Here is an 18,141-nt window from a genome sequence, read left to right as displayed (position 1 = left end):
AATATCATTTATGTATTGATTTATAAAAAAAAAAAAAAAGTTTTTCTGTTTAATTATAGTGAACTGGTCAAAATATACTTCTTCACTAAATAGTTTGTAAACCAACGGTCTTTTCAATAATTTAATCACTTTCTACATTTCAGATAACATATTAAATTAGAGGTTTTAATTAAATAAGATTAATCTATAAACTGCCCCAATTTATTCCTGAAAATTGGAACAACAAAAATAAATGCACCCCACAGCTGATTAATAGTTCTGCCCATTGTCTTTTGTTTGTCTTTGTTGTCAAGTCGCGCGACGTTCGCGATTTTTATTGTGTCGTCACAAAATCACCTTCCATGAGAACTATATATAGTGGCGTGACAGTGAGTCATGTTATAGTAAACTACATTGCATTTACGAGGTATTGTGTGTAGTCGTGTAGCTAGTATTGGTATGTATGATGTAATACGTTTGATATGTATACGTAAACGTGTCCTATATTAAACGTGGAGCTTAGGACGTGTACGGTAAACGCGAACTACTTTTGGGTATGAGTAGGAAAAGGTTTCAATACGTATTTCGTAAACCACTTTTTACTTTTATTGGTAAGTGCTTTATATACAAGGCGCTATACGTTAAGGATTAGGATTTCCTAATGTGATATTCGTAACACATTCCGCATGGTCGCGTAACAGATAGCTGAAAATACACGGATTTGTTAATGTTGTATTCAAATGACAGACGTAAAACACAGTACAAGTAAAAAAATAAATTCCAGAAAAAGTGATAAATAAATTCTATTACATTTTAAATTTTTAATCTTTTCAGTTTTTAGCCTATTAAGCGTAACATTGTAAATTGTTGTTATAAATATTTGTGATTAAAAGTGAATTATATGGATTGTGAACCAGAATGGTGGAAACAGTTGGAAGATGTGAGTTTGAACCACCCTTGTGATGAGGACGATAATAATCTAATGCAAAGTTGGAGGGGTAAGATGACGGGGGTGAACTGTGGTTGTTGTTAATGTTTGGCTCTTAACCGTAATCCTTGTCTCTAATTCATTATTCGTGCAACTTGATTTGAATAAATGGATTCTATTTCGCAGAAATTAGTTAAGTTATGTCACAGCTAACTTTTATGTATGGCTGATAATTTAGACAACCCATTAGTGACCACTGGGTTGGAGCAATTGCTGTGTCTTGCCCAAGGACACATACGCCCACAATGGCGGCAACATTGGGCATTAAACATTCCCAGAGCATAAACCCCTACATACATACATGACTATTCCCACTTCCCAGCCACCACCTAAACATTTTTTAAACTCCCAGGTAAATCGCTTGGTCACAATGTTCCCGAACATGGATGGAAAATAGCGCTGAGTCATAAATTCAAGACCAAACCAACCCCATGGTCGTTCCCACCTTTAACTCAGATCCCATCTGTTTTAGGACTCGCTGTCAGGTGAGGTATTTATTATTAGGACAAGGTTATGCATATAGAAGCATAATCTCACCCATATAGAATAGAATGTGCTTATACAATGTTGGGGTAATGGGCCAACTCTGATCTAAACCCCAGGTCCCATGGCGTGCCTCACTGTAGGATCTCACCCATATAGAATAAAACATGTCACATGAAAGATAAAACAAATCTAAAAGCACAGAGAAGAGGTATAGACCAATTGTAACAATTTGTGTTAAATTGTGAATAATACGATAACCATATTTTCCACTGCTTTGGTTACTATGCTTGCCTAATATTGTTAATCTTACACACAGGTACTTACAGTATTACAACCAGTTAAGAAGAAAAAACAAAAAACCTTGCATGGACTTCTTTAACCAACACCCATTAAGACCAATATATGGTAAATTTAAAATATATTTGTTACTCCTATTGTGTATGTAAGGCTATGTTAAACATAAGGCTAAAGATTGTATTGAACCAACTTTAGCTTAAACTTTTGGCGAACAGAATCAAAGTTGGGCCAAAACTCCAAAGTTTTTTTTATACCGCTTCTGTTCTTATATCTATGTTTCTGGTTTCAAGAAAATTATAGCTACTAGAAATGTTTTGGCATTAACATAACATTGTAAATGTAATTATACTTAATATTGCATCCACATAAAAATATAATATTCCACATAAAAATGTTAAAAACCCACAGGTGTACCACTTGGAGGCATAGGTAGCGGGACCATCAACCGTGGGTGGCAGGGTGATTTCTGCAAGTGGCAACTAAAACCAGGAATATATACGTTTGATTGTCCACTTGCTGATCAGGTGAGGGTGTGTTAGGGGCGTGGTCTATACTCTATAACTTTATACAATATGGGTGAGGTCCTTGTCAGAGAACCTGGGATTTAGGCCAGAGTTGGCTAAAACATGTAACATATTTATCCCGCCTGGCAGGGCAACCAAGGACTTTTGTTTTATATATCTTGTGCGTGGTTACCAGTTATCGATTTGCATCTATTTCCAATATTCTAGCTTTACTAAACTTAATGATACTAAATGTGTCTAATTACCATTTCCTGTTTCTTGCCAATTAAAACGTAATGTTAGAAACAGCTCTTCTTGTTATACCATCATCTCATCTGCTATATGGCAAGCCATCACGAGTGTCTGACACTTTGACAGTCCTGGTAATTGTAAACGACGTTGCCCTAATGTAGCACCTTTGTTGTTCTGACATTTAATTAAATTATCCTTTTAATTTAGTACCCATATCTATCAGAAGAGCTATTTAATGTTTTACTAGCAAAAGTAAAAACAACAGCAGAATAAAAGTTAATATTTTAATCGAATTGTTCCATACATTTACTCTTGTATTCTTAAATAATTCTTCTGCCACTTATTTTAAATTTTTAGCAAAAGGCTACCTGTATACTGTACAGGGTTTGACAATACCTGAATTCAAATAAATGACAGAACTACTAGAAAGCAACTGTAATACACATGGCAGTAACAGTTTATATTAAACCCCAATATTTTAACCCAAATATCCATCACAGTTTATAGTTTCTATAAGAAGACACAACACAGTAGTTTGCCAACAAGTGCTCAGTACCAAGGCACCATCAGGAGAGGCTTTACGAACTTGGAATTGGAAGTACTGTGGTTCATACGCATACTACAATGGATTATACCCTCGTGCATGGACGGTATATGATTTACAAGGGCAAAACATCGTTTTAACTTGTAGACAAATATCCCCGGTATTCCCTAATGATTACAAGGTAATTAAAACAATGAAAATTATTTTTCAAACTATATATATAATCATTACATTTATGCTAAATTAAAATTAAAATTTATTTAAAATTGTTAAAAATGTTCCTAATAATTATGGAATTTTTCCAAAACACCCTAAACCTTTTTGTTGAAAATTATTAGTATTAAATATATATATATAAATATAAATATATATTTTTTAAATTATAGATATTTTTTAGGCCTATAGCCTATGTTTCAAGAACTTCTAGTGTAATTACTACATAGAATAGAATGTATTGAAACCAATATTTTAACTGCATTCGGGACTTCTTAAGAATCATAGTTCTGCTAATCAAAGACATAATTTACTTGCGCAAGAAGTTAGTTCTTGGTAGACATGTATTAAGAACTATATATTGTACTCAGTAGCAACAGAAGTAGAACAACGAATGTTTTACGAACATATAAGCAAACAAAGCTTACACCAAGTGCTACTAAATAAACAATAGGCAAACATTAAGTCCAACTAATGGTGTACCAAAGATATTTTTCACCAATAACCACCAGCATCATCATCAGTTTCTTATTTAGATTCATTCCATTATATACCTTTGGTCAATTTATGTCTATTGCCTATTTGTAGCAATTGATATTTAAATATATCAAATTTCATCGTTTAGTTAAAACGTCCTTGACTGTGCATTGTGATTCAATAATGTTCTGCAGTTTCTTTTGTTATTATTCATTAAGTAATTTAATTTTCATTGTTTTGCAACAATAACAGGACACAAGCCTCCCAGCAGCGGTGTTCGTCTGGGACGTCGAGAATCGCGGAATTGAAGAGGTGGAAGTAACTATTGTGATGTCACTGGAGAACGGAACCGGTAACAATGGCCCATTGTTTTATCATAGATATATACTTTATATGTAAACAATGAGTATTATGCTGTTTATTCATTAAGTATATAATTTAACGAATAATTATTACTGTTGTTGTTGCTGCTGTACCTTTGGTGTTGGATAATGGACCTTCTACATCCCAGGTCTTAAATGTTTCTCCATTTCTATGTATATAGTAGGGTGGGGGAAGATGGGACACCTTTTCGTTCTATTTTCTCATCTGTTAATTGTTTAAAACATGATTAGGATATTAAATGCCAAATGTGTCCCGTCTTGCATTAAATGCCAAATGTGTCCCGTCTCCATCCTACTTTATATTCTTGTTAAGGGTCGGGGGTTTGTGACTCTTGACTAATTTATGCTGATATCATGAATTAAAGTCTGCACCTCACCCTTATAACATTACATTTATATAACGCCAACCAGATACTTGTGTACGTGCGAACAGTGCGACTCCTGAACAACTGATTCTGTACAGATAGATGGAGGGTGTGCCTCACATCTGACCTTACCCTTATAAAACACATCTAATATACATCATATAACCTTTCCCAGGCAACCCTGAACAACAAAAGAAAGTATCAGGATTATGGAATGAACCGTTCAGTAATACTGACCATAATAATAAAGCAAAGGGTGTTGTGATGCATAATACAACGTATAGGGATATGCCGTACGCATTGACTGTAGCTGCTGCTGAAAAGGTAAGGATCTAAACGTTATAAATGTAAATAACCTTGTTCAGTTTTATTGGTGCCGTGACTCAGTTGATTAGCGTCTGCCTCTGACTTAGAGGTAATTGGTTCAAGGCTCGTTGCTGCTACAATTGTGGGCACAATGTGTATGATACAGAACAATCGTGTTATAATGAGTAATGACTGCCGTTGCCCGGCCATGCGAGAATAACTAAGTTACAAATGTGGTAACTCATAAGCAAACGTGAAGTGTATGAAACAAAACACCCGTGTTATAACAACTGCAGGTGTTATCTTAACCTCCGTGTTTATATATGTATAAAGCACAACTTTATATATATGTATATAAATAGCACCCAACATACTTATATACATATATAGCCAATATATATCTATATACAATCTGATACATAATATAAATACAGCCAGGTGTAGATGTGACACACTGCACCAGCTTCAATCCAACCCACAACGGAGCTGAGGTTTGGAACTCGTTGTTGAATACAGGAAGATTACAATCTAAACCAGGTAAGTTGAATCAGTTGATTATGTTGTTTTAACTTGGTGGCTCTAAAATATTAAAGTTTTATTTCTTAATTCATCAAAACATAAATAAAATATAGAATGTGGGTTGGTTGGTTCACATAAAGTCCACACAATATTTGGTTAATAAGTAAATGGCTACTAGAATATCTCTCTCAATGTATGTTTATTGAAAAGACACAGCGGGGTATAATCTGCTTAGGATAAATCTTGTCACACCTGTTTCAAAAGTTTGGGTGACATTTCATCCCAGGCAACCCCTAAAGTAACCCAAATATTAACTCACGTTTGTTATTAGGATTGTTGGCAAACATTTTCCATAACTACTGGTCACACAAGACTTGTCAGTTTTACTACATGATATTTATTTATCATTAAAAGATATATATGTATAAGTCAAATCTAAGTTAGGGTTGTAAATTACTTTACTTTTATAATGGTATCTTATTTATCTTGGCAAATATTGTATTACTCTTGTTACCAAGCATATTGGAAATTATCTTTTAATGGCTCATTTGGTATTAAGTAGTGTATTTTCGATTCCCTGAAATCTTGCCGGATAACAGAAACACACCAGGTTTTATGCCAAATGAACAGTTTAAAGATTATTTAGCTGTCTGGGGATGCCTTTATTATCAGTATGCAGATACCCGCCTACTTGTGGTGTGTGTTGCATTACAACATGTATTGTATTACAACATGTCTCCTACATAATTATGTGTAGTTAATAAGTAGCTTGGTAAGATTAATTGATATGTGGTGTACCAATGTACTGCCTGGCAGGATACTTATGAAATACTAACCACCATTATTATTACGTAGGATGATTAATTACCTGTTGCTGCAGACATTATGTAACTGTAATGGAGCTCATATTGTAATTATATATTGTGTACAGGCAATGGGCATACATATTACATACATTATATTTAAGCATACAGACTTCATATAAACAAACATACAAGCTTTATATTCTTTATAAGGGTAATAACACAAGCAGTTGCTAGCACTGTGTTGGCAATAAAAGCTTTTTTACACATACCATGTGATGTGCAGCATAAGGTATTACATCATGACATGATGCTGCTGTTTCTTAATGCATAACATAATGTATTGCATCAAGTTTCATGATTAATCTTCCCTTGTAGATAATTATTAATTATGTCTGTGTTGCTTTAATATGCAACAGATTTGTCTTTAACAATTTGAAAACTCTATAACATCCTTCAGCATTGCTATTGGGCATGAATATAAGTTATACTATCGCTTGTACAAAAACCTTGTTTGCAATAATAATATACCAAATAAAATATACGGAAAGTAACGGTGATACGATAGTCATTGTAAGCGCACATGGTTCAAACATAAATACAAAACTTATTCAACAAAAGGCGTTACACCCTACAAACAATATATCATGTTAAGACAGTTATTTAAAACAAATATTATGATTTTATAAAAAAAAAGGAAAACCTGCGTTCTGGCATTCACACATATATAGTAGTTTTTTAGTAATACACAATATTGTAATTATCTTAAAACTTTTCTATGTTCAATCCAATCACACCATCATACTCACTTTGTTAATTAACTTCATTCATATTTAATTAACATAAATATTTAATCTCCAGGTAAAAGTTCATTAACAGCTACAGGCGAGCACACAGCATGCGCTGTAGCAGCTTCATGTAAAGTTAAACCTCACTCCATGGCTGGCTCTATGGACTTTGCTTTAACATGGGATATGCCACAGGTTTGTTGCTGTAGATGATTGGTATACAGTAGGGTCTCATTTTAAAGTAAAAAAAAACTCACTTCTTGGCCAAGAGACACGGGTTCGAGGCTTAATACTGCTACCAAGTTGTCACCTATTCATGAGGAAGTTCAAAGTATTATTCACACACAAAGTTACATATGTGGTAACTCATTAGCAGGCACGAGGTGTATAAAACAAAACACTAATGTTATAACGACTGTCGTTGCCCCGCCATGCAAGGATAAATAAGTGGTAACTTGTAAGCGGGCACGAGGTGTATAAAACAAAACAACGGTGTTATAATGACTGTCTTTAAGATCAAGCAAGTAACATTAATGGTGATGGGTTATGTCTTAACGACTCGTAAGTACCTATAAAGCCACATCATCGGTTACAATATGTTTTCGAATGGTCACCCACAATAGTGGCAGTATCTTCTCGTTATAACACAAGCACCTATATGCATAAAAACAATATATTCCCCACCCCAGATTCACTTTGGTGATGCAGGCAAACATTACAAGCGTCGATACACGCGCTGGTTTAATGGGGACAACGCTGGTGCTTCTATCGCTTCTTATGCTTTGGATAATTATCAAACATGGGAGGATAAGATTGAGGCGTGGCAACGACCTATACTTGATAACAAGTAAGTTATTTGTAAATGGGTGTGTTATGTAGTTTTACATGTAATGGTAAATGTTAACATGTATTTTCGGTTAAACTTTTCTTTAATGCAGCAATAATTATTATTTAAGAAATGCAACATTTTTATACAAACCTTAAACCTCTTATTTCATCCAGACAGCTTCCTGATTGGTACAAATCAGCAATCTTCAATGAGCTTTATTACATCACAGATGGTGGGACTGTGTGGTTAGAAGTGGCTGAGGAGGAAAATGGAACAGCCAACGGAAAAGTACCGGAAACTTTACAGAATACGTGAGAATTAAATATTGGTATAATGAGAGTTAGTTACATGTAAGCAAAGGGTACCAGGTTCAAAACCTCACGCTGATAGACGTATGTGATCTTGAGTAAGATACTTTATGGACATTTCTCCAACTCAGTGGTCACTAATGGGTTGTTGCATTCTGTGTGTTAAAGTAATGGGCCAACTGTGGCCAAAATTTTATGTCTCATGGTCTCCATTGTTGTAGGGCAAGGGCATCACCTATATAGAACCTAGCATTGAAGCTTCTATAAAGAATCTTTTGTATAACATTAGACAAGCAACAAAATACTATGTTTTATTCCACAGAGCTAAAGTTGACAGTTGTGACTTCTTGAAAGAATACGGAAAGTTTGCTTATTTGGAAGGACAAGAATATAAGTAAGTTGTGTTGTAATGATAAAATAAAAAGCTTCATTGGCACTTGCTGTGCATTGTCTCCCCTTAGTGTTCATTATGTAAAGTAAAAAGTGCTGATTCAGCAGTATTATTATAACGAATTGTTAATAAGTTTGAAGGGTAATAACATATGTCAGTTTAGCAGCAACGCTTTTATCTAATATTTTATTCAAGTAGTTTTTACCCTAAGCGTGTTTTAACGACCGTCATTTTGCTGCTAATTCCCTTCTCTTCGTAGTTTTATTTAATTTGATCTTCACTATTGCATTCGAAGAGATAAATAAGTTGCATTTATTTATTTACGTTTTGCTGCTAATTCCATTCTTTTTGTTGTTTTAATTATTATGTCTTCGCTATTCTATTCATGGAGATTAACATTATATATACACAGGATGTATAACACATATGATGTTCATTTCTACGCTTCTATTGCCCTTGCTTATCTATGGCCAAAGCTAGAATTAAGTGTTCAATATGATATAGGTATGTACGTGTTATATGTATGAGCATTAAATATAACTTTTCTATGTGTTGTTGTGTAATATACAACTTAACTTATATAAACACCCGTGAAAAGTGGTGCAACCAATTCAAGGTTATTGTTTTGTTGACACTTTGTAAAACTAGCTGTCAAAAATACTGAAATGTCGGTCAAATACAACTGAACTTATACAAACACCTGTAAAATTGGTGCAACCAATTCAAGGTTGTTGTTTTGTTGACACTTTGTAAAACTGGCTGTTAAAAATACTGAATTGGCGTGTTGGTCATATTTACATCAAATATTTAAATTTTACCAACTCAACTTAAATGAAACACTCCTGTATGACATCATAACACTTATTATTAAATCACAGCTACCAGCATCCTACATTCGAACCCACAACCTCATAAATACTTAATGGATGGGGTGACCGCTCCCGTTAAAACCCCCAACGTGGTCCCACATGATGTTGGGTGTCCAGGTGGGTTGCTCTACTGTGTTTTCAATAGTTTTTGGTGTTGAAATACTACTTTGCATGTTATGGAATAATGACTTGTAAATTGAGAAATAGAACTAATATACTGTTCTATAAACTAAACATACTTTAGACACAAAAGCAGGGTGCAGGTTATACATTCCTTCAAAAGTGTAAATAGAACAAGAAAATAGAATGAAAATGCGTCCCAACTTTCCCCACCCTAATACACATACGTTAACACATGACGCGAAACATACTTTATCTTTCATACAGCATACTATAGTGTGATACATACTGAAATATACCAAAGCTAACCCCTCGTACCCCCACAGAGGACGAACCATGGTTAAGAGTGAACACATATTTTGTCCACGACACTGCCGACTGGCGCGACCTCAACCCAAAGTTCGTATTACAAGCATATCGGGATTATTACATCACTAAGGATATTGACTTTCTTAAAGCTATGTGGCCGATATGCAAGGTAATTATTATGTCATAAATATATGCAACGTGATTATTATGTCATAAATATATGCAACGTGATTATTATGTCATAAATATATGCAAGGTGATTGTTATGTCATAAATATATGCAGGGTTAAGTAGTTATTATGGTGAACTGTAATTGTGTCATAACATGTTATAATATAATACCTACCATGAGAATGTATCATATTGCCATGACCTACTTTGTGTGGCTACAATTGTATGAAACATGATATGTATGAAACATAATACCCAAATTAGATTTTAGATGTTAAATATATTTATTTAGTAAACAATCCCAACTTTCCCCTATTTGGTTAGATTGTAATGGAGCAAAGCATGAGGCACGATAAAGATAACGATGGATTGATTGAAAACAGTGGAGCAGCGGATCAAACTTTTGATGGATGGTGTGTTACTGGACCAAGGTATTGCGGGATTATTATCTTAACCCTGGTACCCTTCGGTTACAATACTTGTTCTTCGGCCACTGAGGGGGCATTAGGCGTGTCGTACTTACTCAGACTTCAATCACATATTGCAATATCCAGGACCGTGGTACAGTGGTTTCGATGGATGCTTCTAACCAAGAGGTTACTGGGTTCGAAGCTTGCCACTGCTACCATTGTTAGAGTATACATGCGGCCACGAGGTGTATGAAACAGAAAACTCGTGTTTTAACGACTGTCGTTGCCCCGTCTTGCGAGGATAAATAAGTTACGTACGAGGTAACTTGTAAGCGGGCACGAGGTGTATGAAACAGAACACCCGTGTTATAACGATTGTCGTTGCCCCGCCATGCAAGGATAAATAAGTTACACACGTTTGGTAGATAAATACGCACATTGCATATTATGTTAACCCATATAGTGCGTACTGTGGAGGGTTATGGCTTGCTGCGTTACGTTGTATGGAGGAAGCCGCAGACATTCTGCATGAGAAAGATGATCAAGTCAAGTTCCATGATATATTAGTGAGAGCTACCAAGGCTTATCAGGAGCGTTTATGGAACGGTTGGTTTGTTATGTATTGTAGCATAAACAACATATGTTATGGTTAAAGGTTATTTGTCATTTAACTGTGTATTGTATTGCAACATGAACATGATTTAAGCTTCAGTATACATGTAATATCCTGGTGTAAAATATGACAAGTTTGTGTTTAAACTGAGGAGAAAATCCATGTTTTTTCACCTGGCTGGTTTTATAGTTAATTCAATATTTCTTTGTGTAAAGCATAGAAGGTTGTTTCCATATATTTTGGTGTCCTAATGTTAGACATATAATATTCAACTTAAGCATGGTTTATCTTTGTTTAAAGCGAGACTAAATTAAATTTCCTGTGTGATCTGTGTTTATATTAAAACTGACCAGAAGTCCATGTTTTATGCAACTAACTTGACCAGATCATTACCCCTCCATGGCTGGCTTATTCATGGGTTATATACGCAGGTAAATATTTCAACTACGATTGCAGCAATAACCCCCAACACAGAACAAGTGTAATGGCTGACCAGTGTGCGGGGCAATGGTTCCTACTCGCTTCAGGGATTTGTGATGTAAGTATGTTGAGGCCATCGATGGTGGGGGTCACATAATTTCTGTTAGTGGGGTCCGCATTCGTGCTATCCTCCCTCTATTCTTTAATCTTTGTTTAGTGACTATAAACAATAGGCTTGAGTGACTTACCCATTGGGGAAGTGACAGGCTTCCATAAGGTTAACAGCAGGGTGAGGCTGTTTAGGTTTAAAACCAGTGTGTTAATACATGGTGTAACCCTAGTTTTAAAAGCTATGTTACACATCAACACTAAAACACCCCCCCCCCCAGGTCCTCCCCGATGATCAAGTGATGTCGTCATTAAAAACAATATTCTCGCTCAATGTGGAGCAGTATGACGGGGGGCGCCATGGTGCCGTTAACGGGATGCGACCACACGGAGCAGTAGACACATCTAGTGTTCAATCTGACGAAGTATGGACGGGGGTGACGTACGCCCTCGCTGCTACTATGATACATAAGGTAGGTTTACAGTATTTATGTCTGCTATAAAATATATATAGTGTGGGGAAAGACGGACACCTTTATAACATGATATCCAAATATCCGGATCACGTTTTAAACAATAAACAACGGTCTATGGGAGTCGTGAGAATACGTTTTATAATTCTTTGAGAGTTCTTTGTTTACTGCCAAATCGGACGAGAAAATAGAATGAAAGGTGTCCCATCTCCCCCCTTACCATATATATTTCAACTACATACATAACAAAGCAATTGCTGCTATTATTATACATACAGTTGAGCTGTAGAGTAAAAAAGCAATAGTTGATGTGTGGCATAAGCCATGTTTAACCCCGTGTTATAAGGACTGTTGTTTCTCCATCACATCATGTCATTGCATCATTATAGAACCTCAGCCATTACTATGGGTGAGGCCTGTGACTTGCTACAGAGTTGGCCCATCATCCCAACACTTCTATATATTTTCCAGCTAAATACATTACACAGGGCATGTTGAAAGAAGGTTTCCGCACAGCGAGTGGAATCTACAGATCATGTTGGCAGAGGTATGGGATGGCGTTTCAGACACCAGAAGCCATGAGGAAGAACCATACATATAGATCTCTTGCTTACATGCGGCCCTTAAGTATATGGGGCATGCAATATGCATTGGAAAACCCAAAGGAATAGTTTAAATAGGAAATTATGATTTTACATTTTTTCATCTTTTCCACTGGTCAGAATTATTTTATTAAAATTGTTGTTTCTAATTTTTTCCACTGTTACATTAATATAAGTTATTTACCAACATTTTAACCTAAACAGACTTTTTCCTCCCAACTCCTTAAAACATTTTTAACTAATTACCTTTTAAACTTAAAAACTTTTCGAAACTGCCAAAATATCATATTATATGATTTCTGTTACATAGGTGGCGGTAGAGATTACAAAATAGAGTTTTCAATTTTCACTGTTGTTTTCAAGTGATTTTAGTTTTATTTTAAAACGAAAATAATTTTATTTTTACCAAACATTTTTCAGAGTTCCTTTTTTTTCATATTTTGACGAAAAAAGTAGCAAGTGCAAACAGCATAACATGACAATTAGTATCTTGCCGACAGTATTTAACTTTGATCATTTAAACTACACCATAGTTATGTACAACATGCTTAAATGACATTTTTAAAACAAGGGTTTTAACTATTTTAGATGCTCTAGATCTGTTGGTGGCAACAAATTTATAAAAAACTCATATTTTATTTCGACTTTACACAACACATGCTAAAACTTTTTCATAAATTATTGTTACAAAGTAAAAGATTCGCAACACTGTTGGAAACCATGTTTGAAATCATTAACTTTACAATTGCTGTTTAAAAGTTAGAAAAAAAATATTGTTTTTTACAAATTTTCAATTTACTTTTAGGCCATATTATGATCAGAATTGTTTGAATATTAAGATCAAACATAGAATTCAATCTAAACATTTATGTTTAAGCTAGAACAATATTTTTGTCTTCTTTATAAGCACTGGTGACTTGAAATTAGTGTCGTACAATTGCTATTTATTTTTATAATATACAAAACATAGAAATGTTATTACAGCATAAATAGAAACCCTGTATTTTTTCCAATTATATCCACAGAATTGTGGGCAATTATCAAACCGTTTCAAAAGTCCTTTTTTAGTCTTGACTTAAATTCTAGTTTAAAATTATTTAAATTGTTGATTTTTTATTTTATATCACTTAGAGAAATCTTTAGCTTAAGATACTAGCGCGTAAAACTCTAATTTTCAAGCCAGTTTCAATACAAACATACCAGCCAATATATGTATAAATGACAAAATTGTCTTTATTTTTGTCTGACATTAAAAAAAAGATAGTTTTCGAATTCTCGCTACAGTAAAAAGTATTTTTACTTCGGAAATCACTGAAAATGGATTTAGTTTTAAACTGAATCGTTTGAAACTGATGACAATTGTGTCATATACATATATATGGGTTGGTATGTTTGTATTGAAACAGACCAATATATATTACATGTGATGTTACCATAATGTGCAACACAAGCATATAGCATCTGGTGCATTATTTTGCTGCTACTGCACTTTTATATATCACGAGTGTTGTTGTTTTTTTTGTATATACAACAATTGCACCATATTTGCATACCAAAGTCACTTTTATGTTAAGTTTTCCAAACTTGTGGCCACAAAGTGCACCCAAAAAAACACAGTGTATAAATACTTTGGTTGTCTTTATTTTAAAGTTAAGTTAACACTTGAGCATTTAAACAAACTACACTGTCAAAGAAACCTCTTCACCCAGCTTTGTTTAGAGGCGAGCAACGCTGTCGTTAAAATGTTGCTTAAAACAATAAAGAAAAGAAATGGGAAAAGCGAACCTGCACTAAATAAAGCTGGGTGTAGATTTTTCTTTGTTTGTTCGTTTAACACCGATGCGAGCTACATGGAAACACTGCATAATATTTCGCAACACTGCATTACGTCATGCGTTGGTGACAAATAGCCAAAGTCAGCCCATATGCTACGTGTTGCGCCGCCGTGTTTATCAGGAAGAAATGCTCCTGTTTTCGCACGCAATGACAACGCGAAAACCAATAAAAAGCGGATCAACGTGCTCTATAACCGCAATTAGAGACGAGCGGCGATGAATTTCTTGTCACGAAAAAAAGGCTATCGCTATACGATCAACGATCAACGATCCACTGTCGTTCATAAACAACACTCGTTGCTAAAGCTAGCAGTCAACGACTGACAAATAAAGGTACCTTCGACCTCAACGTCGCAACAAGGACTTTGTTCCGCCGCAAGCTACGCTGTAGTTTAAACGCCGCCTAAAAGAACAAACAAAGAAATATTGCGCTGAAAAAATATAAATTCGTTTTTATTTTATTTATGAAGAAAGTTGTTACGAATTATATTATCAAAGTGTTAGCAAGAAGTTGCCCAGATAAGTTGGAAAAAAATTGAACGGCTACGTTGATATAATTTTAGTTATTGGTCATCACTATTTTGAGAAATGGCGGGAATTTCGCAAACTTTTTGGCAAAATGACGATGGCGAATATATTTATTGTTTACGACGTGTTAGGAAAGCAAAGAATTTAAATAGTGCGCAGACAGTGTTTTATAGCGGGACGAATGCTAGGAAATCCGTATCTTATATTTATGTTTGTTATGTATATGCGTATCTTATATATATATGTTACAAGTTACCGTAGCCTTACTAGCCTTTATGTAATATTTACGTTAGTGTTGCTGCCTGCTGGATTCAGTTTTCCTGCGGCTGATAGTGAGTGAAAAGTGTTACTTAGGTTTACTGATTACCCACTGTTTATATTTTTCTTGAGAAAGTCGGTCGTTCGTATTGAAAATGTGAGGCATCGTGAACTAAGGTGATCCTAGTATATAGTATAACAAAGTGGGTGATCCTTTAGCTGGTGGCCACCTAAAATTTTGGTTTCAAAATGTTTCTTAGGTCTCCCTGATATCCGCTGTCTATTGTTTTTTTAAAAAGACTCGGGCGTTCGTGTCAAAAATAACTTTGAAAATGTGCGAAATCGTGCTGCGTCACCGTATTTTTCCACATAATCAAAGGTTAGATTATTACATAAATAGATTGCGTATTGTTTCTTCTGATTTCTACGTTACAGATTTCGTAATTTGTTTAGGGGTTATTGAAGCATGTTTTCGCACATTTTCAAAGTTAATTTTTGACACGAACACCCGACTTTTCCCCCCCCAAAAAAGACAGGTATCAGTGAGGCCTTTCAGATGGCCACCAGCTAAAGGATTATCTACAGAGTGGCAGTTTCTTTAGCACAATTTTCGCTTTTTTAGTGATGCACGACCATAAAATTTGGACACTTTACCAATTACAATACGTAGATTCGATTTATGAAAAAAAAAATAATTAGATATATATACACAGGATTGTAGAAGTTGTAAATCCGGATGTAATAGATTTTACCCGCGTTTGTCACCCAAGCTACCAAATCTTGTTATAAAGCGTATTACTGACTAAAGGCCCAGTCTAGGCGCACGTGGGATTGAAAAGGTTAATCAAGCTGCGATCTAACGTTTTATTTTTTCATCGGGTCTTCGTAATTATCAGGCAACGAAATCGATTGAGTAGCGAGCATTGCTGTGCTGCAATTTGAACATTTTGCGCTCAATTGTTATGTCGTATGTCTTCATAGGCACCTAACTTTTTGAGTTATATGAAATATTTCCATCAGTGTTATTGCTGGCTGGAGTTATTATTCATATTGTACATATTTTCTTTCAGATTACTTAGGTCTTGGGTATTAGATTGCATGAGCTATCTTAACCTTCTTTGGTTTGATTTGTATTTATTAGATCTTGATGTATTTTCAATACATACCTAAGGATTTTGAAATAATTCCAACAGTTAGGGGTAAAGTGAAACTGTACAGAATGTCAAAAGTCACTTCAGTGTCAAAGAAATCCAGTGCAAAAGCTGAAGAGAAGGATAATTGCTGCAAATACTGTGACAAAGTATTTCGTTTTCCTTCAAAGCTTGTTATTCACTTGAGAACACATACTGGAGAAAAACCCTTTCAATGCTACATTTGTGACAAATCATTTACTACAAATAATAGCTTAGAATGTCACCAAAGAATTCACACTGGTGGAAAGCCATACAAATGCGATATTTGTGATGAACCATTTACTACAAATTATAGCTTAGAATGCCACCGAAGAATACACACCCGTGAGCAGCGATACACATGCAATATTTGTGACAAACCATTTACTAGAAATGGTAGTTTAATATATCACCAAAGAATTCACACCGGTGAGAAGCGATACACATGTAATATTTGTGACAAACCATTTACTAGAGATGATAGTTTAAGTCGTCACCAAAGAATTCACACTGGTGAGAAGCCATACAAATGCGACATTTGTAAAAAACTATTTACCACTAATGGTAACTTGAGCAGCCACCAAAAAGTCCACACTGGTAAGGAGCCATACAAATGCGACATTTGTGAAAAATTGTTTTCTTCAAATTGTAACTTAAGGCGTCATCAAAGAATTCACACTGATGAGAAGCCATGTTAATGCAAAACTAGTATAAAAACTTTTAGAAATCAAGGAAATGTAAACAGCAGTAAAAGATGTATTTACCCGAAACCAACGACAAGAATATACTGAAGTTTTACCAGTTAAATTCATTCTGTACTTTTCTAACCACTACCTTACCTTATTTACTGTCAAATTTCCCTGTGATGTTGTGGTGACATTTTTTGTTACAAGGCTACTCATTATGCTTTCAATATTTGTTTTGTTAATTTAAAGTGAATTTGGTTCAATTTATTGTTTGTGTTGCCTGATAGCACGAAACACCGGGTTCTATTGTGTTCATGACCATGTACTTTATAAAGACCTACTTTACAATCTAAATCTTTGTTTTAATCCAATGCCAGTTTTTAACTTACTAAATTACACAAAAGGACAGGATTTTACCGATTATCGGCAAGAGCAAAAAAATGGCCGATTTTATCGGCGCTAAGTAACCAAACGGACAGCAACGTGTGTACGTAAGAATTAATGCAGAGCGCTACCTTGTTCATAAACGTTAACTCATTCGTATACCTACTTCAACTCGTTAGTAACAATCTAACGTATTAAACTCGGTCAAAGCTACAGTAATTTACAAAATATCGGCACCGCTAATCAAAATCATACAAAACACGTGGCTTACGTTCAAACGCTGCTTGATAAAGAGAAGACGCGTTTTATGAATTCCAGTGTGGCAAGATGCAGAAATCATATAAAAAATGATATTATTAACAGAAGTTTTTACGGTGGATAATAAGCGAGCTACATTGCCGCTCACTTAGTATTACTATATTTTCTCCTATGTTCCAACTACGATATGTAAATACGATATTTTAAGCGCACGTCCTCCAGACAAACCTGCGCGGGAGAGATTTTAAGTGCGTGAGTTAGCACTTCTATTATTAATTTTATTTTGGATGATGACGCACCCGCTCGCACCCCCAGTGTCCGCCGTTGTTTTTGAGTTATATGTGATATTTCCGTTAGTGTTTTGGCCACCTGTAGTTATTATTAATATTGTAAACGTTTTCTTTCAGATTACTTAGGTCTTTGAAATTTGTTGTGTTGTATAATGTGTAAAGTTAAGTGTATGCCCAGGATCACACGCTGACAATGATAGCAAC

General features: G+C 34.9%; 2 protein-coding genes across 3 annotated transcripts; both read left to right on the top strand.

Annotated features, from left to right (window-relative positions):
• The first annotated feature begins 792 nt into the window (after window positions 1-792).
• LOC149737249 (non-lysosomal glucosylceramidase-like) lies at window positions 793-14,153 on the top strand. Of its 2 annotated transcripts, none has more exons than XM_089877564.1 (20): window positions 793-977; window positions 1,320-1,452; window positions 1,770-1,858; window positions 2,159-2,274; window positions 3,006-3,230; window positions 3,992-4,091; window positions 4,663-4,811; window positions 5,228-5,330; window positions 6,977-7,098; window positions 7,593-7,750; window positions 7,906-8,043; window positions 8,363-8,434; window positions 8,844-8,935; window positions 9,310-9,417; window positions 9,747-9,898; window positions 10,225-10,331; window positions 10,774-10,916; window positions 11,355-11,461; window positions 11,733-11,924; window positions 12,413-14,153. In XM_089877564.1, the coding sequence occupies exons 1-20, from the start codon at window positions 881-883 to the stop codon at window positions 12,593-12,595; spliced, it is 2,586 nt and encodes an 861-aa protein (XP_089733690.1). In that variant the 5' UTR covers window positions 793-880; the 3' UTR covers window positions 12,596-14,153. The 2 variants fall into 2 exon arrangements, with proteins under 2 accessions (XP_089733690.1, XP_089733691.1); XM_089877565.1 differs by having other exon boundaries at window positions 12,396-14,153.
• Window positions 14,154-16,196: 2,043 nt separating this feature from the next.
• Window positions 16,197-18,055, top strand: LOC149737248 (uncharacterized). The gene has a single exon (XM_089877610.1). It carries the CDS (start codon window positions 16,295-16,297, stop codon window positions 17,015-17,017), a length of 723 nt encoding a protein of 240 aa, XP_089733736.1. The 5' UTR covers window positions 16,197-16,294; the 3' UTR covers window positions 17,018-18,055.
• The last annotated feature ends 86 nt before the right edge of the window (window positions 18,056-18,141 follow it).

The sequence above is a fragment of the Ciona robusta genome, chromosome 4 (assembly GCF_009617815.1).
Source record: "Ciona robusta chromosome 4, ASM961781v2".
In the NCBI taxonomy this organism is placed as follows: Eukaryota; Metazoa; Chordata; class Ascidiacea; order Phlebobranchia; family Cionidae; genus Ciona; species Ciona robusta.
This window is presented reverse-complemented; position numbering and strand designations above follow the sequence as displayed.

What these genes read in the sequence shown, in the direction of transcription:
- LOC149737249 (XM_089877564.1), top strand. Translation starts at nt 881, where the DNA reads ATGGATTGTGAACCAGAATGGTGGAAACAGTTGGAAGATGTGAGTTTG. An exon ending in AAGATTACAATCTAAACCAG is followed by an intron (nt 5,331 to 6,976) that starts GTAAGTTGAATC and finishes TTTAATCTCCAG; the next exon opens with GTAAAAGTTCATTAACAGCT. An exon ending in TAACATGGGATATGCCACAG is followed by an intron (nt 7,099 to 7,592) that starts GTTTGTTGCTGT and finishes TCCCCACCCCAG; the next exon opens with ATTCACTTTGGTGATGCAGG.
- LOC149737248 (XM_089877610.1), top strand. Translation starts at nt 16,295, where the DNA reads ATGTATTTTCAATACATACCTAAGGATTTTGAAATAATTCCAACAGTT.